The 27841-nt window shown below is 35.8% G+C and overlaps 1 protein-coding gene across 1 annotated transcript in view; it reads left to right on the top strand.

The window, feature by feature from the left end:
• RP1 (RP1 axonemal microtubule associated) overlaps positions 1–27841 on the top strand; it is a gene marked incomplete at both ends in the record, with an annotated part of 183132 nt that overhangs the window by 131418 nt on the left and 23873 nt on the right. The window contains 6 exon segments of the mRNA XM_079533866.1: positions 4051–4289; positions 6727–6853; positions 8435–8583; positions 20530–20737; positions 22572–22750; positions 23729–23955. Of these exon segments, the coding sequence (XP_079389992.1) occupies positions 4051–4289; positions 6727–6853; positions 8435–8583; positions 20530–20737; positions 22572–22750; positions 23729–23955 (1129 nt within the window).

Raw genomic sequence — 27841 nt, 5'->3', positions numbered from 1 at the left:
CAAGCAGAGAGACTAAAAGGAATTTAGAAATAAGGCTGATCACCAAAGAGCACTATACCTTAGGGGTAAGAAAGTATACGGATACAACAGAACTTAACTAAATGTCAAACTGAGACACATTTTATAAAGGAATTAAAACAAATAGTAAAGGTTCTTCAACCATTTACTTTAAAAAAAATATGGAAAGATAGATGACTATGCAGGAGCAATAAAGTGGAACTAAAGATGATGTAGGTAGAATCCCTAAACAAACTGAATATCTTATGTCTGTTTTCATTAATGCCCCAAAGTATGTGGAAGGGAAGCAAAATCAAAAATTACTAGTGGGAATGAAGTTATTGCAAATCACTAAATGTGAAATGCAAATATAGTTTGAGTTTCATGCAGTCAGTGACAACATAAGCAGTTTTTAGTCTGAAATACTGAAAGAACATGGAAAATAAGAGGAAGAAGTAGGAGGTTATAAAATAATTCTATGGCAGTGAGAAGTACAACTTGTAAATAACAAAGGTAATATCTCCATCTGAAAAACTTTAAGTAGTTAGAGTAGCAGAAGCAAATAGGAAATAAAAGAAATGAGTTAACAAATAATAAACGGTAAGACAAGAATGATTCTTTTAAGAAATCTTCCCCCATAAGAGAAATATAATGACATTTAATCTGTGTAAATGTCAGTATTGAATTGTATTTGCTCTATGAGAAATTATTAGGTAATTAGAAAGTAGAAAGTGGAAAGAAGTAGTAAAAGAAATAATTGTAAAGAGCTGGATAAGGGAGAGTAAATATGCTGATAATATCTGTTCATGCTATAAAGCTGTGAGTGTTGACAGGAGGATGAAGAGGCTGAAGTAAACTTTGAGAACTTGAGAAAAGAAATGGAGTGAAATAACACAAATCTTGAACACAATTAGCTTCAAATCCAACTACGTATTTAAGCTCTTAATTCTGGTACAAATTCCTAATTTCCATTAATTTTATTGGAAAATTATAAAGTAAGCAGTAGCTAAGAGTGCAAAAACTGTATCAGATTGGTACATGTAATTATTTCTGCTACAAGAGTACTTCAATGGGACATCAATAGGGGAAATACTTGGCTTTGTTATATGATCACGGAATAATTTTGAGAAAACAATATGACATGGCTCTGAGTGTAGTCATTGTAACCTTACAATGAATGGGAACATTATCAATAAAGGCTAGGAAGAATTAATACCACTGTACAATGGAGCAGTGATGTTTCTTTTTGGAATGCCGTATGTACAGCTATGACCACCTATCTCCAGAAAAAATTGAACAGATGTAAAGATGTCTGGGGATATGGCAAGACACAATTTGTTGTGACAGGGTACTGAAAAAAACCATAATGTATTCAGACTAGCAAATTTAAGGTTGAAAATGGACACAGTTATGTTCTATCATATTAATAAGGCCTTTCATATCAAAACGGGAAAAAAGAGTTATTTAAACTAAGGGATAAAATTATCATAAAAATAAATCATAGAATCATAGAATCACTAAGGTTGGGAAAAACCATCCAGATCATCCAGTCCAAGAATCCACCTACCACCTGTATTTCCCAACTAAACCACATCCCTTAGTACAACATCAAAACATTTAATGAGCACCTCCAGAGATGGTGACTGCACCACCTCCCTGAGGAGCCCGTTCCAGTGCCTAATCACTCTTTTGGAGAAGAAATTTTTTAGCTTAGTTTTCTTTTAGACTTAACTACCGAGAATAAAAAAAGCTTAATGAAGCTGTTTTTAAATTGGATCTTGACAAATTTATCAGAGATTTTACAATAGAGCTGTAATAGCAGAGTAAGGTGTATGATCCAATAGAGATAGGCGTTCCGCTCATTGTTCATAGGCAGCTATATACTGATAGCTTAAAGTCTTAATATTTCAGTGCTCCAGGGCTAAAAATTTTCAGGACTCCACGGCTGTGAGTTATGTCACAGGTGATATTGTAAATTTTCATTTCACTTTCATTTTTTTTCGTAGATGTTTCTGTTTCCATTTGTATTTTATGTTCACAAACCTGAAGCTGGTAGCTTTTTATGCTTAACATTAAAATCATAATTTCTGAAGTTATTTTAGATGAGTGCTGTTTTTCTAGCTTCACAGAGTCTTGAATTCATGGCATGGATTCTCATCTGCTGTAAATTAACAGTTTTATTTGAATTGATTTGTACAAGGAGAGAGAATGTTTTGCCGGCTGTGGTTAGAAAGCAAGACTTTATAGAACAGTGAAAATCACTGTTTCCATTGCTCAAAATAAAATATCCCCAGTTTACAGAATATTTATAAACATTTATAAATATTAAAATCCATACTTTGGCTTACTTTGCAAAAACAGAGCTCAGTGGATCACGGTGAATTCTACACCAGCCCAGGTGACCAAACCCCTTCTGTAGAAGTCAGGATTTCTTTAGAAATGTAAAGCATGTTTTTGATAACACTGATTTTTCCATATAAGCTATTGACATTAAGAGCATTTTAAAGGTAGGGAGACTTCTTTAAAGTGAAAGTATATGATCCTGATGCTCATGAGTCTACCTGCTATCAGCCTGCAGTATTTATGCACCACCAAGTGACAGTTAATTCATATGGAATATTTAAAATACTAAATGCTTCAAACCTGACTTTTAGTTTGAACACAAGTTATTATTTTCTTTTCAATAACATCCACTGACAAGAGGCAATGAACACAAAGCGTTGAATATGAGTTAGTGATGTGCCCTTGCTGCTTAGAAGGCTAACAGTATTCTTGGCTACATTAGACAAAGAATAGCAGGTAGATCAAGAGAGGTGATTCTTCCTGTCTACTTAGTGTTGGTGAGGCTGCACCTGCAATACTGGGTGCACTCCTGCTCTACCCCCACTACAAGAGAGATTCTGACATACTGTAAAGAGTCCAACATAGGGACATCAAGATGATCAAGGGAATGGAGCTCTCCTTTTATGAGGATGAACTGGGAGAGTTGGAGTTGTTTAACCTGGAGAAGAGGATGCTTGGGGGAATCTTATCAAGGTATATAAATACCTCAAAGAGAGTACAAAGATGATGGAACCATTCTGTTCTCAGTGACGCCCTGTGTCAATGAAAGAAGAAATGAGCACAAACTGAAACACAAGGATTTCCCCCTGAGCATCAGGAAGCACTTCTTTCCTGTATGGGCACAGGTTGCCCAGAGAGGCTGTGGAATCACCTTGTTGGCGATCTTCAGAAGATGCCTAAACATGGGCCCAGGCACCCTGCTCTGAGTATCCCTGCTTGAGCAGAGGTTCTACCAGATGAACTTCAGAGATTCCTTCTAGTCTTAAACATTTTTTGTTTCCGTTAAGATAATTTTTCAATATTTTTCCTAATGTAAAATTACTAGGTTTGAGTGCTTTCTGTGTACCTAAAGTTTCCGAAGCCCTATATTGTTACATGGGACTATTTTTAGTCTAAGCAAACATCACTTCTTTATAAAGGAAATCCATAAGGTTTTATGCTTTGCTTTATGATAACTTTAATATCAAATTTCAAGCACTGAACCAGTTTATCTTATCAGCATTTTGTTTATATGTAGCAAATTTTAATAATCTAGTTTAAGTAGCTCCTCAAAGTTTGAACGCAGTTACTACCCTGGATCAAAGAAAAACCTGATATCCAGTACTATGTAGTAGAAAATGTGCTGCTTTTGAGTGGCAGTTAGTGAGAAAAAGATTAAAATTATCAGAGGAAACAATTATAGGCTGAAAAATGTCAATGAACTGGCAAGGCTCTTCAGTCTCTAATAGGAAGCTGGCAGCCTCATTTGCCTAGTTCTGCTGGATTGTTCCACCTCTAAAGAATCAACTATCACTGTAGAAAGGCTGATTTGTTCCTCAGTATGTACAATATATCAATGATAATAACTGAATCTGTTATGTTTCACGACTAGCCCAGTGCAAAGATGAGAATGGTTTGCTAGTCGTTCACTAGCAGCCTGTTACCAATGGATGTAATATTTTTGATATTCAGCAAACCCTTTAATTATTTTTTAATGTTTTTCTTCAACAGGGACTTGGGATGTCTTTGTCACAACTAGTGATATTTCTAGTTCCACAAATCCTAAAATGTCATTAACTGTTTGTGGCGGAAAAGGTGTCTGTACTTCAATCATACTCCCAAAAGGATCCCTTAATAAAAAGCAAGTTTATGAGACTTCAATTGAATTAAACAAGAAATTCACTACTATATTTAAAGTTCGCCTAGAAATTGAAGAAGCTGGAGAAGGAGAGTCTTGGCATTGCCATGAGGTAAAAAATAAAAACTTAAGCAAAAATAAAGTTCCAAAACCCTGCCACAGGCAGGGCCAGTAGTAGGTCAGATATTTGTTGTAGGATTTTTTTTTTTTTTTTTTTTTAATTTTTTTGTTCTGTGGTTAGTACTGGTTCCAGTTTCCAGTTCCTTTTGAACTTACTTTTTTTTTTTTTTTTTTTTATCAAACAAATAAGCAGGTCTGCTAACACTTAATGCTTGTAGAGTGGTAAATTCACAGAATGTTCAAAATATTTATTAGAATAATTTTGGATAACAAAAAGCTTGTAAACTTAAGAGGATTTCTGGATGATACATATAAAGATTTACCTTTACCACATCTTGCAGTCTCACTTTTGAACTGGAGCCACTGGCATGCATTGCAGTATTTATGTAATTCCAAACTGAGTGTTACATGTTGTGAACCCAGTGATCCAAAGCAAACAATTAAGCGAGACACCAGAAATGCCTTTTGATGAAAACATCTGCCATTTATGTTGACACGTAGAAAAAGAAAAGTGAATAGCAAAAAGTGACAATCTTTCTTCTGATGCTTAAGATACTGAAGCTAAAATCTGACATTATACTAAAATTACAGTGGCATTTTCCTATGCAGAAAGTATCTTTTTCCTCTTAAACTGGGAAAATAGATACAAATTTAAGGGAAGGAGTCATCTTTCAAACTGCAGTCACACTTTATCCCATTAATACTTGCATTTTGTTCTCATTAGAAAATGGAGAAAAAAAAGATTTTAATCTTAATTACATGCTATTAAATAGAGAATTTATCCCCCTGACATTTAACCAGTAGTCAGGTAGTTAATTTCATCTTCATAAGCCAGATGAAATAATTATCTAAGAAATACATCAATAAAATTAAAACTACTTCTTGGAGACGGTGGATCACTGAAAAAAAATCAGAGCAGAAATTTTGCAGTTGCATTGATATCTATTAATTTCCTTTACTTCATTAGCTCATAACAAGGGCTTGAAGAAGAGTTAGAAAAAAATATCAACATAATTTATGTAGAAAAAGAAAATAGGTAAATTTTTATCAGATAGGACAAGAAAGAGAAAGAAAATATAATCTTACAGGAGTTTTAGGAAGGCATTTCCTGTTACTCCATGGATTCCTTTGCAGAACAAGTTCAATCCTTGTATGAAATTACTAGGTACTACCTATAAGAGATTGCAAATAATGATTAGTATTAAAGACGAGTTATCAATATTTGCACTGCCAGTTAGATTTACTCTGCAGGAAGGTCATTTCTATGCCATTTTATTTTGATTATACAAGTCTTTTCTCATAGAGAGGCTGAGATTTCCACCTTCTATTACAAGCAGGTGCTTCAGAATTCCATATTTGGAATCAACATTCAAATTAGAACCATATCTGCAAAGTAATTCCCTTGAATTTTTGGAGGAAGATAAAGTCGTTTTAAAATAATGTCTGGGAAATAAATAAATAAATAATAAATAATAAACAAAATTGTTTCTGAAGAAATGCATCTTTATTCTTGCCTTTCAACTCTTGAAGAAATAAAGAACAGTAAACAAAACTTGATTTTTGAGAAACTGCTCAGGAATATAGATGTTAATATAAAAGCAATATAGTTATATTTTACATTTCATTCAAAAAAAAACATCTCTTCAATAAGTGAATTTTCTGTGTTCTGTTCAAAGTCAGGTTACAATCTGAGACATATTTACGAATATTTTCTTGTTTGTATCTTTAAATAGTTTAGAATAATGAACTTTCATCTCTATGTCACTGATAGTGTAATAGCACAAGAAGCCTCATTATTAAAATCTCTTTGCTTGCAACAGGACTAGTCTGCTTAGATCAGTATCACCCTTTGATTTCTTTATATACACTTACACACATATTTCACAGACATTCAAAATATTCAGTAATATATATTTCCTATGATGCATACATGCAGACATTTGCAGGCCATAAAAGTGCTTGATTTCATTTTTTTCAGCTTTTCCCAGAAACACATTTTCTTTCTCCAATTGCTCAGAGTGAGAAAACATTCTGCCATAAAAACATGTTAGAACTTATCGACATTTATCACAAGCTGAAATGGGCATAACAACACTTATTTTCTTCCATGTGCTGTGCGAATAGATAACTAAAGGAAGATTTTTGAACTATTCCAAATCATTTTGTTCTTCCTGGAGTAGCACAAACTCTACAGCAAGAACGCTGGCGTCTTAATTATTTTTAATTGGGAAAAAACTTTTTCTTCTCTTTTAAAAAGTTGCTTTGGGAAAAAAAAAAACATAAAAACATTTCAGACAAATTTATTTCCTCTTCTTCTTTAGAATTGGGACCGCATGTTTGTTCTCCATACTTTACAGTAGTATGCCTTGCTACAGTTTGCTCTAGAGCAAAAGAAGTGTTTAATTTATTTCTTCTTCTTTTTTGTGAAGGTAAAACTTCAACACAGAGTAAGTAAAAATCTTCTGGAATTTCCATTTTGCCGCAACTTCGCAGATGACGTAGGGGAAAGAGTGGCTGAGCTTCCAGTTCTCATAGTCAATTCTCCTTTTCCACCAGGTTTGTTACAAATCAGAAACAGTGGAAAAGATATTGCTAGTTATGGTGGCTAAGATTTTCAGTGCAGGCCAAAGAATTTAGCAGAAAATTTGTATTTACTTTTTAATAAGAATCTGAGTTCCCGTAGTTAGATGTGCTTCTTGCATTCCAAGTCTGAGATCACTTTGGACATGTAGAAGAGAAAGTATGCAGCATTAAAAACTTTAAATGTTTTGAACAGTGTGCAGGGTCCTGCTTTTTCTCTGTAATGTTAATCTGGTGCTCTCTCGAAGGAAGTACAGGAAATCCAGAGAAAATAACTCTTGTACTGTAATGTCAGATAAGGAAGTCATTGTCCCTTACAGCAGAAGATGATCACGCATTCTTCTGTGACCTTCTATTCATACATCGTGAAATTCCTTTATTTGAGTTATGCCTTGATCACCTCAAGACCAAATTGCTTTCATTAGTTTTGTGTTTCTTTGGGGATTTGATGCCAAAGTTAGTGAAGGATGCATAAGCTCTTGTTCTGAATGGATATTCTGCCATGAGAATATCGCAATCACCTCTGTGCATTTCCCATGAGGTAAAGGGATTAGATCAGTATCCCAACCAATGTATTCCTTGCCTTTTTTTTTTCTTTCTTTTTCTTTTTTTTTTTCCCCCTGTGCTTTTAAAGCTACTCTGAAGAAAAGCACTTGAACAGAAGCTCCTTGAATTTGAATTTGAGAAGAGTCCTGCTGGAGTATTCCCTGGAAAGGCACTTTGCCTTTTAAATGCTTCCACTTTTTTTTCTTTTTTCCTGAAAAAGTATGAATATGTAAGCCTTCACAAATATTGCTTTTCTTTCTAATAAGTATTAAAAATTAGGAAAGTTGCTGTTTTCTTACTTTCCCCCCCCCCCTTTTTTTTTTTTTTTTTTTTTTTTCTTCTCTTTTTCAATCAGAAGTTTTGGTCACGTTCTTTCCATTTTGGGGGCCAAATGACCAGTGTACTATGCGTTTCTCTGGATGTACAATCAGGATATTAACATGGTCAGCCAAGAAATGACCAACTGATCAGTTGTTAGATACATCACAGAATACATAGTATTTCTTCAAATTGTCTGCTGGAGTCAATAAGTGCAACTGGTACTGTGGTAGAACAGCCAACCATAGGCTGGACTGTGATCCACAGAAAATGTAAAAGTTGTCATCCTTCTGATGGAGTCTAGCTTCATTTGAACTCAGTGAGACTTGGAGAAGAGATGTGCTTTTCAGTAATTTATTGTTGTCTGTAGCCTAGGAACTGTTACATGAAGCAGTACTATTTATCAATACATATAAGCATGTGGTAGAGTATTATTTATGTGTTTTTATTAAAAAAAAAAAAGTGAGAAGTGTTTTTTTTTCTTTCAGAAACTTTTTACTTGTTATTAAAGTAGTACATAATTTTTTAATTACAATTCTTCTTCATTTTATTTTTCAAACATTGTAATACTGTTAAACCTCTTGATCACTTTCAGTAGGATGAGAAATTAGGGATAAAATAGCAATTCATTAAATAGCATATTTTTAAAACTGATTACGTTTTGTTAAACCTTTGATCTCTTTTTCCAAATAGTGAAAAGCTATGTTCTCTATATCACCACGGGAGCATCCCCTGGGTCAGGAACTGATGCAGATGTGTATGTCATGCTGCAAGGCATTTTGGGAGATACTGGTAAACGAAAATTAATCAGAAAAGGAGATGATAACTTCACTGAAGGAAAGGTATGTTTACCATTTCTCTAAGATATTTTGTACTTTTATAGCCCAGTCCAATTTACATGGACTTGATAGGAGTAGGATAGAATCTACAAAGAGCAGTTTGCGATTGTGTCCATGAATGTATCTATCTTAAAAGGAAGTCACTGATACTTATGTAACTGATGCTAACAATGCTGAAAAGCAGTCAAGTGATTTTAAGTTCAATTTCGCAAATCGAATGTCTTTGGTTACATGACAGTGCTTTTACTGATGATTTGTTTGACAGTAAAGTCAAAGAAACTACATTTCACAGAATCACAGAATCATAGGGCGTTGGAAGGGACCTCCGGAGGTCATCTACTCCAACACCTCTGCTAAACCACGTTCTTTGGTGCAGCTGAAAGGAGGCAAACTGGCAATGCCAGCAGTTGCTTGAAACACTCCAGACCTCTCTATACAGTCCTTGCCCAAGAATACCTATAGCCAGCATGTTGAAAAATCTTTTCTTTTACAGTGTCTTGGTCTCACTTCTGTGTGTTTTTGCCAGGTAAAATAGAGGTGCATTCTGTGCTCTGCATGCAGGAGTGGGTTGTCATGGGAGTTTAAACCAAAGTAAACAAGGAATGTTTTCTTTGATACCTCTTTTCTTCCCTTGTCTGTCTTCATGGTGAGGCTGCTTTCCGTAAAGGATCTATGGAAAGGCTCATTTGCTGCCAGCCTACCTCTTAGTTTGGCTCTTGCTCCTTCTGCAGACAGTGAACTACTGCCCTCCATAGGTTACTTAGGCCATAAAAAGAGTCATTTTTTTCACTGTACAGCTCATAGATGCAGACCAAAGACGAGAATAGCTGTTGGAGATGCATTTCCCTGTAGCACTGTCAGCACAAACAGAAATTAGAGAGAGTTTACCTATTAACCTTTCTGTAGAAATGCAGGTGACAAAGTTTAAATCTTTATTTGTAAGAGACTGAATATCTGTGGATGAGGATGCTCAGTATTTAAAAGGCACATTTATCTTCCTTAATTTTGAAATTCCGATTATGGTTTATTGAAAAGCTTTATCTGAGTCATTGGATTTTAGAGCTGCAATCCTTTTTACTCTCATCGAGTACTTAGTTTAATGTAAGTTTTATTGGATTTCTCCTTAAATCTTAACTCCACAAGTGAGCAATGAAATTTTTAAAGAAGAGGACCAGAAATGCTTATGTAGAAATTCTACCCTGAAATCAACTACAAAGAGAACCTGAAGGATACTCTTGCAGTATTTGCTTATGCTTTTGAATGACACAAAATTTTTCTTCTGCAGGATAAGAGGCTGAGTTGGCATATACCCAATACTCTTCTTTCCTTATTTGACATTTCATATGAGCAGTATGTAAATGCAACATGGTATTATATTTGTAAGTAGATATTAGCACAGGAATATTTTATGGACTGAAAAGAAATTGCTTGTAGATATGTAATAGAGAAAACAGAATTCTAAATCTAAAGGTATTTGTCTAATTGAGAAAGAATAAATTGTTTCTGCAAGCAAGACTCCTGCCTTTGCAGCAACATTTTGTTCATGGCAGTTCTTGGAAATTTCCCAATGTTTTCTTCCCGTTATAAGTAATCTCCAAAAAGACTCTCAAGTGTAGAATGTCTCTTTCTGTACCAGCCCAATCACATATTGTGCTGAGCACCCCTGCAGTCAGAGAATCTGGACTTGGTGGTTCGGGGGATTTTGGCAGATAGCAGACATGGAATTTGCATTCTGAATCTTAACAGTTGTTCTGACATTTTAAAATGTGCTTTTCTTTGCAATAATTTTTCCCCTGACTATACAATAACAGCTAGCGAACTGGAACAGTGTTTCTGTTAGAAATCACATCAAAATATGGTGTTAGTCTCATAGAATGTCAGCGCTTCTACGAACAACAGCTTAACAATGCAGAAATGCATAGAAACATTTAAATATGCAGAGGACTTTGCAGAGAATTGAAGATATCTTATTTAGTGGGTCTTTTATTTACATGAGCTGAGTTAGAAGACCGTAAAAGGCTGTATTTGCTTCCTATATCTGAAAAGTTGCACACGTCTGTAAAAACACTGGATAACTGTTAGATTAAGTACTGTGCTTGAAATTTTTCATTCACTAGGAAACTCCCTGTGGTTCACCCCAGGTCTGAGAGAGTAACTCCATCACCAAGATGGCTGAGCTTCCAGTGATCTACTCAGGCAAATGAGTGTGAGGACAAATGCTTTGAGAGCTGTATTCTTTCAAATTGCTGTGACATTGATGCCTTATTTGATGTTCTCCAAAAAAGCTACAACAACAGGCAAAGCAATCTTGGCACATTTTCTTCATGCAGTTCAGGTTTCATGAATTCCTAATACTATTTATTCATACTTCATGAGTCAGTTCAATTCTGATAAATGTTACTGGCTACAAACACTTTCCTGAACCAAGTATACTCAGTGCATGTGTTTTGTAAAAATCAAGTCCCAGTGTGAAAACATCTCAGTCTTACTGTATTTCCCCGCTGCTTCTGCTACCCAGTGTTTTGCAGCTAATGAAATTCTTCACACTTCTTTTAGGTGGTCTTTGTTAAACTTGCTGTATGTACTATCCTATGGCTTTGAGTTATCCACAAATTCCCTCTCAGAATGTGTTTCTTTTTTTTTTTTTTTTTTTCAGTTCATTTCTATCAAAACGCTAAACTACATTGAATATGTAATGACTGATGTTTAAGTATTTTAATATCTGTGTAAAGGCCAGTATTACATATTCTGTGTTAATGAAACTGTAAAATCTCTGTGAGTTTTTACTTCATTCTATTAGTTGTTGAAGAGATATATCCTTTATTCTGCCCTATATTTAGACATCAACTGCTCAGGTTGGTACCATGGTAACTGCAGCACATACAAAAATTGTCAGAGAGAGGTGACTGTTGGTGTTCCATTTCCATACTCACAGATTAAATGTTGGCAATTTATAAAAATGACTTCAGGAAAAAATATGTGTAAAAGAATACACTGAAAAAGGTCATGAATGGGGGACAATACTGTGGCCACTATGAAGTGAAATTGGTCTGAAGTGTCCACATCGTGTCAAGAATACCACTATTGTATAAATGCAGATAAACCATTCTCTTATAAAAAATATACCTGACATGATGATTAAATAATTGCAAAATGCCATTGGCCCAAATGTATTAATCATAGTGACAGGCTTCTGGCCAACATATTGTATTACAGAAGTGAAGAGTAAAATGGTCTGCTCACAGAGCAGAAGTATTACTGAGATAGGAACTAGAAAAATACAGAATATCATCAAGCTAAAGGAAAGACTGGTGGAGATTTTCAGAAATAGTGAGGAGAAAAGCATAAACCATGCTTTGGAGGCCCATCACTGCCAGTTGGATGAAGGAAGGGATTGTCTGCTCTGTGTTATGTGGCTTCCTCTCGTGCACTGGCTGCAGGTTCGGGCACCATGGTGTAAGGACATAAAAGTATTAGAGAGTGTTCAAAGGAGGGCTACAAAGATGTTGAAAATCTTAGAGGGCAAGATGAATGAAGAGCAGCTGAAGTCCATCGATTTGTTCAGCCCAGAGTAGAGAAACCTGCTCATGGCTGCTGCAGCTCCTCACAGGGAGCGGAGGAACAGTGCTGAGCTCTGCTCTGTGACACAGCGACACGGCCTGAGGGAACGGCATGGAGCTGCGTCAGGGGAGGGGTGGGTGAGGATGAGGGAAAGGGGCGGTGGGCATGGAACAGGCTGCCCAGGGCAGTGGGGACGGCCCCGAACTGCTGGAGTTCAATGAGCATTTGGGCAGTGTTCTCACACATAGTTTGAATTTTGTGTGGTTCTGTGACAAGTCGGGAGTTGGACTCAATGATGCTGTGGGTCTCTGCCAACTCAGGGTATTCTAAGTAACACAGAGCGTTGGGTTAGAGATGTATAAATAACTATTTTATATATATATAATTAATAGTAATTAATTACTTGGGAGGTTGGGGGGGCTGTTCTCTGTCTACGGAGAGCTCAAAAATAAATGTTAGTTTTCTAAAAATGAAATACATATCACAGTTTTTGTTGCCTGTAATGTGCACATTTATTCTAACGTGACGATTTGACTTTCTTCTGGAAATGGAGGAATGCAGGAGCTTCCAGGAGGTGGTTACATTCTTTATTTTTGGAGGGGGTACTTGTCTTAAAAATTAAGTGAATTATCCTCAGATGGTGCCTGATGCTTACCCTAAATAACAGTGAAATTAACAAATTGGCTTACATAGATCTGTTTTTAGCTAGACAGAATTAGTGAATGAGTTCTATGCAACATTATTTCATTGATATTTAATGAAAAATATAATTTTGAAATAAAATGCAGCTGACTATTAGCTTGATTTATCATAAATTTCAGAAGAGTTACTGGCAATAGAAGCCTGCATTTTTCAGCAGTCAGTTTATTTGTCCACTTTTCCTATGTGCAGCACTAACTAAATTACCTTTATTGAACGTTAATGGTTTAAAAACATACCCAACTCAGGTTTTCAGATACAACATCTTCTGGTGATGAAGAGCTTGTCTAGCTGAAAAGTTGTTTTAGAGCTTAGATATTCTTAGATAGAAGAACACACACTATTTCGTGTGTTTGTCATCAGAATCCAGCATCAGTCCATCTTTGACTTCTTAAGCACTGGATCTTGTTGCATTTTTTGACTCAGCTTGGAAAGTCCTCTTGAAACAAATTTCTACCATCTTTGACAGTATTCAGGACAATAATCAAAGCTCTATGCTTGTTTTTGACAACTTAAATGGATTAGTCATTTAAATACTTATGTCACTGAAGGGTAGGCTTTCCAGTGGTATATTAACTCCCACAAATCTTTTCTTAGGACTCTTTAATTTAGCACCCTCCTTCTTCAAGTGTCATAATTAGCAGGTGTTTTTACATCTTCTGTGAAATCTTGTTTTCCTACAGCAAACTCATAAAAACATTAAAGAGCACAGGCTTATGAACTTGCCTCAGTTCAAAATCTGCTTGAAAATGTTCTCTTTTTACAGCTGCAGTTGCAGACTTACCTAATTAGACACTCTGTTTTCCCTTTATCAGTCAGCTTGAGCCCAACTAGCTTGAGTAATCTGAAAGTTAGATTACACTCTTACTCAAAGCATTGTACAATCAAATGGGTTCATAAGTTTGAAGAAAATTATATTAACTCTTTTTTACTTACTTGTCAAACCAGATCTGAAACTTGGACTGTTATTGAGTCCAAGAATCAGGCTGCATCAGATCCTGAAGGATTTGAATTTGCTCAGTGAACCTTTTAAATTCTGTATGTGTGTTGTGTTTTTTTTTTAATTCATTTGTGTGATATGATGTATGTTTGCAAATCAAGATGTAGCTGATATCACGGCTCTCTGTTAAGTCATGCTGCATTTTATTAAGCGTATTTTACCAGTAGTCTGGATGAAATGCCTTTTACAACTTTGTTAGATCTGCTGATTATTATACTATTCTTCCTTATTCCTGTTGCTATTCTATGCATACAGATACTGTTTCACAAAGATTTTGTTTCAGATATAGTAAACAAATAAGGTCAGTTTTTGTATGGTTATTTTTATCTATTTATCAATCCTTCTATCTACTTATTTATTTATTTATTCATTCATTCATTCATTTTTACTATACCTATTCTTTCATTTACTTTGAACTGATCTTTTTGAAAATGGATAATTCATGATAACTGTGAGATAACAGTGTCTCGCTCCAATTTGTAGGAGGGAGAGGAGGTTCCTTTAATATCGTATACCTGGCATGAGATTAAGAAACAACGGTTCATATGTTGGTCCGACCAGTTTATTGCAAATCTTAATTAGGGAAATGGGGAAGGGAAGGACGGACACTATTATGAATTAGGGTAATGGGGAAGGGAAGGAGGGCGATAGAAAAGATAGGAAAGAAGAAGCAAGGAGTCTTTATAGGAAGCAAGAGGGACATAGTCACCACCATGGATCCAGCGTGGTTCGTAGTTCAGTCTTTGATCTTCAGTAGTGGTGGGTCATCGGGCAGATTTGTTCTGTTGATGACGACGATGACTATGGGAATGATGGCCCCTTTTCAATAGTTTCAAAGTGGTCGAGTCAGCTGTGTTTGGAGTGACAGCTCAAATCCAAAGTTGTTGAGTCAGCTCTTCTTGGAGTGGCAGCTTCTGGCTCTGGGATCTCAGCAGAAACTCCTTTTTTCCCATCTTCCAGGCCTTGCCAGCAAATTAGAGGGAGCAGGGATGCCCATCTGCATCCTGTTTTTCTCAAAACACGATGGTATCATTCCCCAATTTTCCCATACCTAGCTGGAGCTGTTTAGTCACAGGCCAGATCTTCCGCCAGCAAACACTCCTGAGCACTCTCTTCCGCTCTTCTGCAGAGCAAGCATCTCTGGAGGAAGGGGCTTTCAAATGTTCCCAAAGCGATATCGATTGTCACACGGTTAGCACCCATCACTTGCCTCCTCAACAAATCACTCAGAGTCTTATCACAAGAAATACCTCAGGAAGCAAGCTTTGAGCCAAAAAACAAAGAAGGATTCTCACAATCAGAAAACCTTAGATTGTGCATTCATTGTAATTTATATTTGTACAATTTGAACACTTAAAGTAATTTGAACACTTAATTTTTTTCACATAAAGATTTTCAATGAATTTCCAAATGAGAATTTTGCATGAAAGAAAAAAATTGCTTGCAAAAATATTTGAATTTATGAGTAAGTTCAGGTTTGGCTTTTTATATTTGTACAGAACACAGGCCACAGTCAGATGTATTGTTTATTTCTTCACAAAGCTCACTACAATCAGTGCTTTCTATTTCAACTGTTTACCCGATGTTCCCTAAAGTTTGCGGGTATAGTGGCATACATTCAAACATTTTTTTTAGTTTAAACAGTGAATGTTATTAATAGTTTCGGCTTTTGTACTTGCTATCTTGCTAAAATTTGGCTAGAGACAAGCTGATTTTGTGGTTATGGTGGTAAGCTAAACTGGTGGTAATCTCCATTTAAGCAGAGGTAGGAATAAGCAAACATTTGGGACAGGATAGTGTAGTTCTGTTCAGCATAACTGGAACAGCACATGTAACCTGAGTCTGAAAAGGGATATTTTTTTCCTTCTACAGGAATGTTCAGACACTTTTCAGATGCTCTTTCTGATTCAGGTTCAGTGCTACTGGGGCTTTTATTTTGCCTCTCAGTTCTAAAACTGTTTTGACTTCAATGGAATATCTCCTGATTAACAAGGGAGGTCAAAACAATCAGGCAGAAAATCACTAAATTTTCTAAGCTTAATAGAAATGGTTCTTTATCTAGACACTAACTTCTTTTCCAATAAAATCCTGTTAAAATGATAGTAACATTAGCATTACGGCAAATCACTTGTGCATAAAGGTAGATGAGATTAAGCATATGGTGTGTCTTGACTTGCCATTTTCAGTTCTGCTGGGAATATCATCATTAACCAACCATCAGCTCTCAGTACTGAGTCTATAAAATGATTGGCATTTTTAAAGGCAAATATTACATAGTGTTTGTTGAAATGTTTCTTCTGTTACAAGAGCCGTTGCAACTGCTACAGACTGATGTGTGGCTAGCACTGACAGTGAAGAGCACTAAATAAAGCCGAACTGGGTTATAGATGACAAGGAAATGTTCAGAACACAGGTCCAGGGGTGAAAAGAAGCAATCAGAAACAATCTGAAAGGAAGTTAGCAACGATTAAACTTTCAGTAGTTTGAGAATGTTGCTGGCATGATTGTTTTTATTCAACGTTTATTTTCCTACCTGAAAAATCTGAAGAGCATCAATTCAGGTTTTGCAAGAGGAGTTCTCCTAGGTATGATGCAGGCTCTCACATTGCCTGTCTCAACTTCTCAATCTTGGGGAGTATCTTTCTGCTCAGACTGTTCTGAGCAAATTCCATATAAGACCATCTGAATTAGAAAATATGTATTATTATCAATATTTAACATGACACTTCTTCATTCAAGTGCAATTTGCTAGTAGTAACTAAAACAAATATTAGCACTGTTTTCCCTAAGGTGAGTTTCTAAAGCTTTAATATCCTGTAGGATTATCTATCTTCTGTGTTTTCTCCTTCTCTCTTTTTGCAAAAGAATTAAGCCTTCAGTGACTTAAAAAGTCCTCATTTGTAAATCATGTAAAGAGAGGAAGTATTTTCTGGCATCTAAGACGTGTTGATGCAATGCTTCGCAAATGTTGGGCTTACATATTTATTCTGATTTGCGAGTAGTCCATCATCTGAAATGAGTCCAGAAATATATTAAATTATTAAAAATGATTAAATTAGTTAATATTATATTGAAATCTCTCTATTTGCAGATAGCTTGTGAAAAGTGGATTAGATTTGGCAACTAAATTCTCTTTGGCAAATCAGTCATCTATCTCTAACAATTATAGTTGCTGCTTCTTTTTTTTTTCTTTTTGGCTCTTGGCTACAATAAAGCTCATTACATTTTGTATATATACACAGCAAGACAAAATGTAAACTTTTCTGTGAGATGTGTTTACCTCATTTGTCAAAATTCCCAGTCTACTTCATAGTTTTTTTTTCAGTTTTTAATTTATGACATGGCTGAATTTTCTGCAGATTTTAGCATGAATTTCTGAGATTTTATATGCTCTAAAATGGGCACATTGAGATTGTATGTTGAAAAATGCTGAGATAGTATGCCTATTGCAAAACAAACTGACATTTTCATGTTTATTTAGCCAAAATATACATCTTTTCCAAGGAAAAATGATATTTCAAATTTTAACAATATGTAGAAACTGTTATCTGTAGGTGGATTATCCAGGTTATGAGTAACCCAAAATATGTACTGCACCTGAGTTACTATCTGCTTTTGGTTGGACACTAGGGAGAATGGTACACAAATTCTCTAGCTGATGCTGTGTGAAGAAATTTCTAGTTTAATAGAATTTAGTAACTGTCAAACTTAGTGCAAGTCAGATCCAACTAGGCTACTTTTGGAGACAGCACAAGTTTAAAAATCTGCAGAATATTCTGTGTATATTTCTTCATTTGTAAGCTTCTCTCCTTTCCGAAAGTGGTTCATTGACAGCAGATTTTTTTTGGAAGTGATGGTGGTAGTGTCATTAAATTAGCCATCCTAGGAGAACTCTCTTGTCTTAAAAAGAATTCTAGTTTAACAAGGATTATAATTTGACAAGAACTTCTTTATCTGTTTCCAATGAAATAATTATTTTGTATTAATATAAGCGTAACTGTTTTCAAGAAGAAATTAGTATTTTTTAAGATAAATTTTCAGATTATGGGGACTTAGAATGCTTTACTAGCTGAGACAAGAATCTGTATGCTTCTTTGTCAAGTTTGTCTGTGTTTTTCGCTTGTGCTCCATCTCTGTACATTTTAATACAGTTTAATAAGCATTTATATGCTTATATGAGCATAATGCTGCGTCTTTGTCAATACAGGTAAAGACAGAATAAAGAAGTGATCGAGCTTATATCACAATTAAAGAAAATTTAAGAGTTCAGATTAGTGGTGTTCAGTCATGAAATAAATCCAGTAAGTAGTAAAATATAATTATGATCTTGACATTTAACTTTACCTTTTTTTTTTTTGACTTAACTATGAGAAGGCTCTTTTCTTGCACGCCTGCAGTCCACCAAGAATTTCAGTCCTTACAGTGTATGTGCTTTGCTGCTGGAGTACATCCTTATCCTGAAAACTTTAATTTCCTTCTTACGTATTTGCTAATCTAAATTCACCAAGTAGCTGAAAACCTCATCATAAGGCAGAACAGCAATTCAAGTGTTTAACACTTCTTTTCTTAAGATTGTTTTCATCTTGCTGTTCTCATTTTCCTCTTTCATATGACAACACAGCCTGATGGTTAGATGATGCAGTGTAGTTGGTTTTGAATAACACTGTTTTTCAGTCTAGAAGAAGCTGCTGAGTAATTCAACAACAGGTTTGCAATTATTTTTTAGGGAAGTATTAAAGCAATTTGTTCCCAAACGCGCACGCACACACACGCACACACACAAATGAAAAATGAGGAAAATAGTTAAAGGTATCTCACTAAAAATGGATTAAAGGAAGAAAAGAACTGAAGTTATTTTGTTGCTTGGGGATCTTTTTTTGAATATGTGCAATGTGATCTGCAGTTTTAACTTCAATATTTTAACTCATGGTGGGTCTCATTATTGGCAACATTAGACAAATAATCACAAGCAATTATCACCAAGAGTGGTGAACTCTACTTAACGTTCATGAGGGTGCAGCTGGAGTACTGGGTGCAGTCCTGCCTGGCTCTGCTCCTCCACTCCCCCCCACACACAGATACAAGACAGACATGGACATACTGGAAAAAGTTCAGTGTAGGGCCACCAATATGATCAAGATACTGTGCACTGCCTCTCTTGTGAGGAGATGCTAAGAGACCTGGGACTGTTTGGCATGGAAGAGAGAATGCTCATGGGGATCTCAGCAATGCCTGTAAGTACCTGAAGGAACAGTGCAAGGAATATGGAGCCAGGCTTTTCTCAGGGTGCCCTGTGTCAGAAGAAGAGGCAATAGGCACAAACTGGAACATAGGAAGAACTTTCCGGGGATTGAAACTACATGATCATTGCGATCCTTTTCAATCCAGCCCATTCTATGATTCTCAGATTCTGTGCTATGAAGGTGACAGACCATCGGCATGGGTTGCCCTGAGAGGCTGTAGAGTCTCCTTTGAGATCTTCAAAGGCAGTTTGAATGTGGTTCTGAGCAACATGCTCTGCTTGAGTAAGGGATGGGACCAGATAGACCCAGAGGTCTCATCGAACTTCAATCAGTCTGTGCGGCTGTGATTAATTTGCAAGCTGGTATTGTTGGTGCCCCAAATCTTTCATCAGTTCTTTACCTGGAACACCTGACTAAGGAACACAGATATGTAGTTACAAAGCAAGAGGTCTGCTTTTCTCTCTTGTCTCTCTGAGATCCTTTGAATAATGATTGTTGCCATCTTGTCCTGGCTAAGCAACTTTGAAGTGAATTAGGCTGCAAAGACTTCTCATGATTCAGTTAACATTACTGTCATCCAATCACCTTGAGAAACAGCTTTATCTCTTTAAATAATACTATATATATCACTGCAAATAACAGTTGATTCTACGAGTTATGAACCCTTATAGGAATGCAGTACTCTTTCACAAATGTATAAAGCAAAACATATGAAAGGTTTCTGTGCCAAGAAATTAATCTCTTCTTTCCAGCTAAGCAAGTAGATATAAAACCCATAATCAGCCAAAATCATGTACTTTGAAAAAAATTTAATATATAACATCTCTCAATTTTCTTTAGGGATCCTACTTGGACATTGTCAATATTTAAAAAATTTTGTGGACTTTGTAATCTACAGTGAATGTTAGAACTAATTTAAACTCTTAACTTTTTCTAGCATTTTACTTAAGTTCAATTAATTTTGTTATAACTAATCTTAAAAATGTTAATTCAAATCCGGGACTGTGTTTGCCATTCTTTCTGAAGAGAATAACATGCAATTTCTGAATTCTTCTCATTCCCTGCATTTCATTCCTCAAAAAAGTTCCCTAGGAGGTAGGTATATTTTGCTGAAAATAAGAAGTGTTTACGATGGTTTCACTGTAAATTTTTAAATGTTAAATTTGGTAATGAAAATCTCTTTGGAGGTGAGCATGAGGAATGGATCGATCCATCTGGGGAGGTGGAAGTGTTGTAGAAATAAATTGCAGAACCACAAATGGAGTCCTGCTTGATGCAGGAGCTTTGCGTCTTTAAATTTGCCATCTCTAGTTCTGTTGATATTTACTAAATTACTGAAGAAAATAATCCTGATTTTTCTGTCACCTTTGTATTTCAAAATACTCTGTTAACTTAGTTTGGTTCTATTTCAGTAGTCATGTTTTTTTTTTATTCTGAATTTTCCAGGTAGATGTTTTTCAATTGGAGGCAGTAGATATTGGGACTCTGCAAGATATAGTGGTTGAGAAAGGAAAAGGCTCTGACTGGCTTCTGGAGAAGATTATTGTGAAAGAATTAGCAACTTCTGGGACGGAAACATTGTTTATGGCTCAAACGTGGCTAAAAGACAGACGTGATGGGAAAAGATCTGCCTCAGTAACTCTGAATGCCACAGGTTAATACAATCCTCAAACTATCCTTTGCTAAAAAAATTCATTCCAAATGGCAGAATGCAGCTATGTGATTTGCTTCTACAAAGAAGTTATGGTTTAAAATAGTTAAAACAGTTGTCAAAGCACCAGAAGGCCATGCTGCCATCCAGCAAGACTGGGATAGGCTGGAGAGTTGGGTGGAGGGGAACTTGATGAGGTTCAACAAGAGCAAGTGTAGAGTCCTACACCTGGGAAGGAATAACCACATGCATCAGTACAGGTTAGGGGTTGACTTGCTGGAAAGGAGCTATGCAGAGATGGGGTGTCCTAGTGGACAGCCAGCAGTTTACTCTCTTGGCCAAGAAGATCTGTGGTGTCCTTGGCCAAGGAGGTGATCCTTCCCCTCTGTTCTGCTCTGGTGAGTCCACATCTGGAGTACTGTGTCCAGTTCTGGGCTACTCAGTTAAAGAAATACAGGGAACTACTGGAGAGAGTCCAGCAGAGGGATATAGAGATGATTAGGGGCCTGGAGCATCTTCCTTATGAAGAAAGGCTGGGAGACCAGGGTTTGTTCAGGCTGTAGCAGAAAAGGCTGAGAGAGGATCTTATCAATGCTTATAAATATCTAAATGGAGAGTGCCTAGTGCCAAGTGGGTGAGGTCAGGCTCTTTTTGATGGTGTCCAGCAACAAGACAAGGAGCAACAGGAACAAACTGGAACACAGCCCCACAGAGACACGAGGAAGAACTTCTTTACTGTGAGAGTGACAGAACCATGGAACAGGTTGTCCAGAGGGGTTGTGGAGTCTCATCTCTTGAGATATTCAAAAGCCTCCTGGATACTATACTATGCAACCAGAAGCAGAAGGGAATCTGCTTTAGCAGGAGGTTGGACTAGATGTTCTCCAGTCATACCTTCCAAACTTTGTGCTCCAGTAATTCTGTGATTTGGTAGAAGAAAGGTTTCAAGGTTTTTTGTTTGTTTGTTTGTTTTATTTAATTTTATATAATAAATGGCAAATTCAAACCTAGTTGAAAGAAGTTGAAAGAACTTTCCATCTTTGGTTCAAGCCTCTATCTAATGTGTACAAGCAGTTTTGATCTATACCAAGATCCACTGAAACCGACAAGGGGAAGGAATATCAACCCTGAAAAAGGACAGTACAAATATTCCATTAGTTCTGATTTGTCTGCAGCATTAATTGTATAAATGTTTCAAGTGAAAAACACTTGAACTTTCAGGTTACAACCACTTCACAGTAAAGAGGTAACACTAGAGTCACTTCATTAAATAGGTGATGTATAGATGTTACTTAGATAGAAAATCACATTGTACACTTCCTATTAAATCTTTAATCTATATGATACAGTACTTAGTCAATTGCCTCACTAGACATGAATGTACACGCTTATTATTATTTGGATACTGTTTTACAAAATTATTAATTTGGTCTTCAATCTTTTTTTTTTTTTTTAATTAGAAATTCAAGAGCAGAAGAGCACTTCTGCCTATCCTCTAGGAAAAGAGCAAATGAATTCAGGTACAGCTTCTGGGATTGCATCCACTGTCTCATTCATCAGTTTTGAAGTAATAATGGGAGAATGTTTTTATCACAATATGGCATTATATTTAATGATAGTGACAGTATTTGCCCTTTTGTAATGGTGGGAAATGTCAATATATTAGGAAGCTGATCTACATACAAATGAAATGCTTATGTAATAATGCTTATATAATAATGTACACTAAAATACATTTTATGAATTTTATTTCAGGTTCTTTGATTAACATATGAAATTAGGAATACCTTTTAATCTTTATTTTTCCCATTTTATTTTCTCTATTTTAATTGCTCAGAAGGCAGATGGAGGATTTATTTCACAAAACATCAAGATGAAACAAAAAAAGACTTTGAAAAGTTGTCAGAAAATATATCCAAGTTGGTTATGGTTTTTTATGGAAGCAACGGCAAGTCAAATCCAGTTTCCATGGAAAACAAACTGGAACATCAAGCTAAGAACCAAATAACATACAATGTAAAATAGTATATAGACTTGTCTGTATTTGCATTTTCTTTAAGGTTCCTTATGCAGAGAGATAATAATGTATATAGTATATAATGTAAATATTGCAGATGTTATCCTTTAAATATTCAAATATATGAAATTTTGAATTGTGTTCCAGATTTCTTTCTTTTTATTTTTCAAGTTCACATTGATCAAGTATATTCTTTTTTTATGTCAACAAATAGTCATAGTTAATAATGCATCTCAATTTACATGACATTAAGTATTTACATTAAGAAATCAATGCAGTATGTAATTTGAATTTGATAGAATAATTCCAATGAATGCCCCTGGAGTACAAAGATAGTTTTTCTGTAAGTGTCTACAGTCAGCCAGGTTCTACTGCATTTGAACCCATTGAATTTTTGCATCAGGACTGATGCTAATGGGGCTATAAAGTGACTGAAGGAACTTGGGCTGTTTAGTGTGGGGAAAAGGAGGCTGAGGAGAGACCTTATTGCTCTACTCCAGTATCAGAAAGGTGCTTACAGTAAGAGCAGGTTTGGAATCCTCTCTTCTCTGGTGGCAGGTGACAGAACAAGGGGAAATGGCCTCAAGTTGCACCAGGGTAAGTTTGGGTTGGATATCAGGAAAAACTTGTTTCCAGAAAGGGTTGTTAAACACTGGAATAGGCTCCCCAGGGAGGTGGTTGAGTCACCATCCATGGATGTGTTTAAAAACCGTTTGGATGTGGTGCTCAGGGACATGATGTAGCAGAGGGTTGTTAGTTAGGGTAGTATGGTTAGGTCATGGTTAGACTCAATGATCTTTAAGGTCTTTTCCAAATTGAGCAATTCTGTGATTCTACATCATTGCTGATCCCTTGGGAGAAACTTTCCCTTTCCTTAAAATTAGTTATACATGTGTCTATGTATCTTCATTTCTAACTTACAGGGCTTTTTTTTTTTTTTTTTTTTTTTTTTTTTTTTTTTTTTTTTTACTTCCTAGATAAATTTACCATCTGATTTGGGTATCATTTATAAAGTCAGACTTGGACTCCAGAGTTTGGAAAGCAGCATATCACAGTTGTCTCTTCATCACTTTAAAATGCAGAACACATCAACCCTGGATACCTTTAGTCTCACTATAAATAAAACACTTCCTCTTTCTCTTAATGGAGACAGATGGATTGAATTCCCTGTAGAGTGGCCATTAAAAGAAGCACTTTCTGGTAGGTAAGAACATACATAAAGGTAGTAGAGTGGTCCCAGAAGTTAACATGTCTTGATATAACAGTTTATCAAAACAGAAAATTTTATTGACTTTATTTAATGATTCATAAAGTCTGGATAAGAATTTAAAATGTGTTAAGGAAAATACTATCAACTCAGGTTAATTCCTGTGTATCGTAAAGTGTGAAGTGCAATACTTACTTGCTTATACAGAACTGTTATTAAAAGCTATATAGAATGATGTTAAGGTATATTTCTTTCTGGTAGCATCATAATATTTTTATTCTGTGTTTAGTCCTCAGCTGTTCATATTACTGATATTAATATCATGATTTTTATAGCATTACTATTTTTATATCTTCCTATTAAGCGATTTTTTTTGTTTGTATGTTCCAACCAATATTCTTGGTGAAATAATTAAAAAAAAAAAAAAGCTCAAAATGACATATAAACATAAGTTTTATCATTACTCTTATGAACTCCAAACACTTATGTCTGTTCAAATTAGCCCAACAACTGTCTTTCATGTTATCTTTATTAAGAAATATAAAAGAAATCCTTTCACCTAAAAACTACCATATCTTCCATACTTTTCTAATGTGATTCTCATTAAATGCTACCATTGGAGAGAATAATTCTCAATAAACATATGAAATAATGATATTTAATGTTAAAATAATTTGTCTGAGTTTCATGCAGAAAACAAATGAGTAAAGAATAAGTCAGTTATTCTGACTTATTCAGTGATATGGATAAGGTGTTAAATGAATGACTCCAATACTCTTTGGACTAATGACCCAATTTTAGTGCGATGTTTATAAATGTCTAGTTATAAGCATACAAACAGTAGAATTAATGGTGATTCTTTTCTTTTTTTCATATTATTAATGCAAATTAAAATATAAATGTCATATTTTATATAGCTTAGAGTTTTGATTTTCACTTGAAGAAAAGACTTGCACAGTATAGATACAGAGTAGGGTGTCACGGCTTTTGTCAGCTATAAGCAGGTTTGGAAAAAAAAAAATGTCCTTCAGATTAGCACAAGCACAAGACTTCCCCTTGCAAAAGACAGATCACTCTCATGTAGCTGTATTGAAGGTAGATGTAGATGCACACAGAAACACAGGCAGTAAGATGCAGTATGGAAGATAAATAGGCAGAGAGATTGGAGCCCCTAATTACTTTGGTTCTGGCTCCGTCACTGACTTGCCTGAAAAGAAGTCACTTCCCTGTTTTCTGTGGGTTGGTTAAAAAAACACAGGGAAGGTGTAGTTATTATATGATCTACGTGATTAAGTAAAAGAGAAAACAAATTAAAAGTTCGTTGTTGTTGCATGTGTTTCCTTCCACATACGCTTTAGAAGTCCTCATTGAGGAATTTGTAACCACAAGGAAGAAAAAAACTAGGACAATGTGAAACACATTCCCCCAGATCTTTGCCATTTTATGTCCAGGAGCCTTAAGCAGCTCCACAGCAGGTGGCCTGCATGGAGTTCAAAGTGATCTTTTAGAAACAAACCTACTTGAAATTTATAGTGCAAAACAGATATGCTTCTCTGCCAGATTTCTAAATCTAATTTATTTTCTCCTTGGTTTTCTTTTTTTCAGCTGAAAGAAAACCAGTAATGCATTAATTGGAATGAAAAGCAGCTGATCATAATCACTTTAACTAAAAGCTGTGTGCTGTTTAATTTCAGATGCAGCTCGGTATACCATCATTCTTATAGTGCCTTAGAATTTCATTTCTTGGTTTCATTTCTTTTTTTTTTAATTCTGTACTTGAGGCTGTGATGAAGCATATTCCAATGGCTAATTTTAAGCTATCAAAATGCAGCTGATAAAACACAGTGCGAATCCTTGAGAAGTGGCAGTGTACCAGCTCACGTGTGCCTTTTGGGTGCATTAATAGGAAGAGGCCTCCAACTGAGTATATACAAAATAGTTCCTCTGTAGTGTCCCTTCCTTTGAGATTGCTTACACCTCAAGAATCTCCAGAGATGAAGACATGCTCTCTCCCTCATTCATGTGGTTGTACAGAAGGTGAATGAGCTTTGCACTACTGTAGCTTTGAAGACAAAACAATGAACTAATGAAAAGATTAAATAAAAACATATTCTGCTACTTAGAAAAAGCAGATTTTTTTTCACAAAATTAAAATAGAGCTATAATTCACACAGAGATGAAATCGTCAGAAATTTATAAAATTAATTTGTCCCACTGAATGTAATTTCTTTTCAGAGATTTCCTTTCATTTTTCCTCCTTCCAGTCTATTATATTCACTACAGATATAAAAGCTCATTTGCCCACTTATATGATTGTTTGATCCCACTACCTGAACAAAGACACTTTTAAAGCATTTTAGCCCTCTACCCTTTCCTTCGTTGGTTTCCTTCCCTTGTCCCTCTTTGTACAATTTATCTATCAGTTCTATCCACTCTTTAGTCTTGTCAGTCTGGTTCAACTCAAGCTTCAGTCAGCTACAGACAGTCAAGGCCATCATAAGCTATAGATCTTATTTGCCCTGACCAACCTCGTCTGGGGCCTCCAGCCACCTCCTTCTGCACATGAGCATAGGACAATCACTTAAAGTCATACCTGAGTTATGCTAGATGTACACTTGCTTTTACTCCTGTCTCTGGCCCTGTATCCTGAATGGATTTAAAACTTATGTTATGGCCCTGTGTTCAGTTCTGTCTCTGGCCATTTCTCTGTCCCTTTCCCCTGTTGTTCCCAATTGGACCATCAGGATGATTTCTGGGTCTGTTTCATCTTTTGCCATGTTTGGAACTGTTAATGGCACTGCCTGCCATGTACAGACATTGCAGGACTGTTTCCTGGACACGAAGGACACTGCTTAGCTGGGGTCACTCCCAGATCCAGTCTCATCCTCCCTAATGGAACAGTCTCACTTGGATGTCCCTAACACTGACCCTCAAAGTGAGTTTCCTGAATGCCATCCTAGCTTCACATCTCAGGTTTGAGATCTGGAAGTTTGCATCAAAACAGAGGTCAAGTATAATAAAAATAGATCACTTATAAAATCAGAGATACAGCCAAAAATAACATTACCCAGATTTCTTTCTTCTGTGTTGTGACCTAGTGATTGCGTTGCATTGCATGACCAAGTATAGTTTTTCTTCTCCTCATTCTTCACCTTGTTTGAAACAGTACCGTATCCCATTCAGTCACTGTATTTCATCTTTTCTCCAATATCCTACCATGCCATGATTTATTATTACTTAGGCAGCATCAATTTTTTATTTCCGTTTTAAACTTAGCTCTCTCCTGGGCTTTTTGTAAGCTTTACCTTTCCAGATAAAACTGTATACCTCTTTGGCACTTTGGATTTATTTCCATATGCTTGCTCAATTACAGCATGCATGCATCAAGAGTCTGTTCTCTCCCCTATTACCGATGCTGGGGAATCAAGACAAGAGCAAGTTCTTGTTCTGTACACAGTATTTAGATGATCATTAGGTCTGAAAGCTGATAACAACATCCTGTTATTTGCTGTACCTATACTTTGTCTTCTTGACTTCCAAAAGGTGCAAGTAGTCTGCAAATACTCACTGCCTTTATCTTAGCTTTTAGCCATTTTCTGCAGAAACCTTCTGCAAGGCCAAGATTCATCTCCTTCCACTGAGGTGTCTATAGGAATACAAAGGAGAAGATAGATATATGATTAAAAGATTCAGAATGCTCACGTAATTTGATTCTGTGAATATAATGCAAATGAACATAAACAGATGCTCTGTGAATGTATTTATTTCCAAAGGTGTTCAGATGTTCTTATCTTGTCCTCAATTAAGTAAATGTTATAACCACTGTGTAAATCATCAACTGCCCAAACTTATGAGTGCCAACTTCTGTCAAGATAGATTTGTC

The sequence above is a fragment of the Tetrao urogallus genome, assembly GCF_951394365.1.
Source record: "Tetrao urogallus genome assembly, chromosome: 3".
In the NCBI taxonomy this organism is placed as follows: domain Eukaryota; kingdom Metazoa; phylum Chordata; class Aves; order Galliformes; family Phasianidae; genus Tetrao; species Tetrao urogallus.
This window is presented reverse-complemented; position numbering and strand designations above follow the sequence as displayed.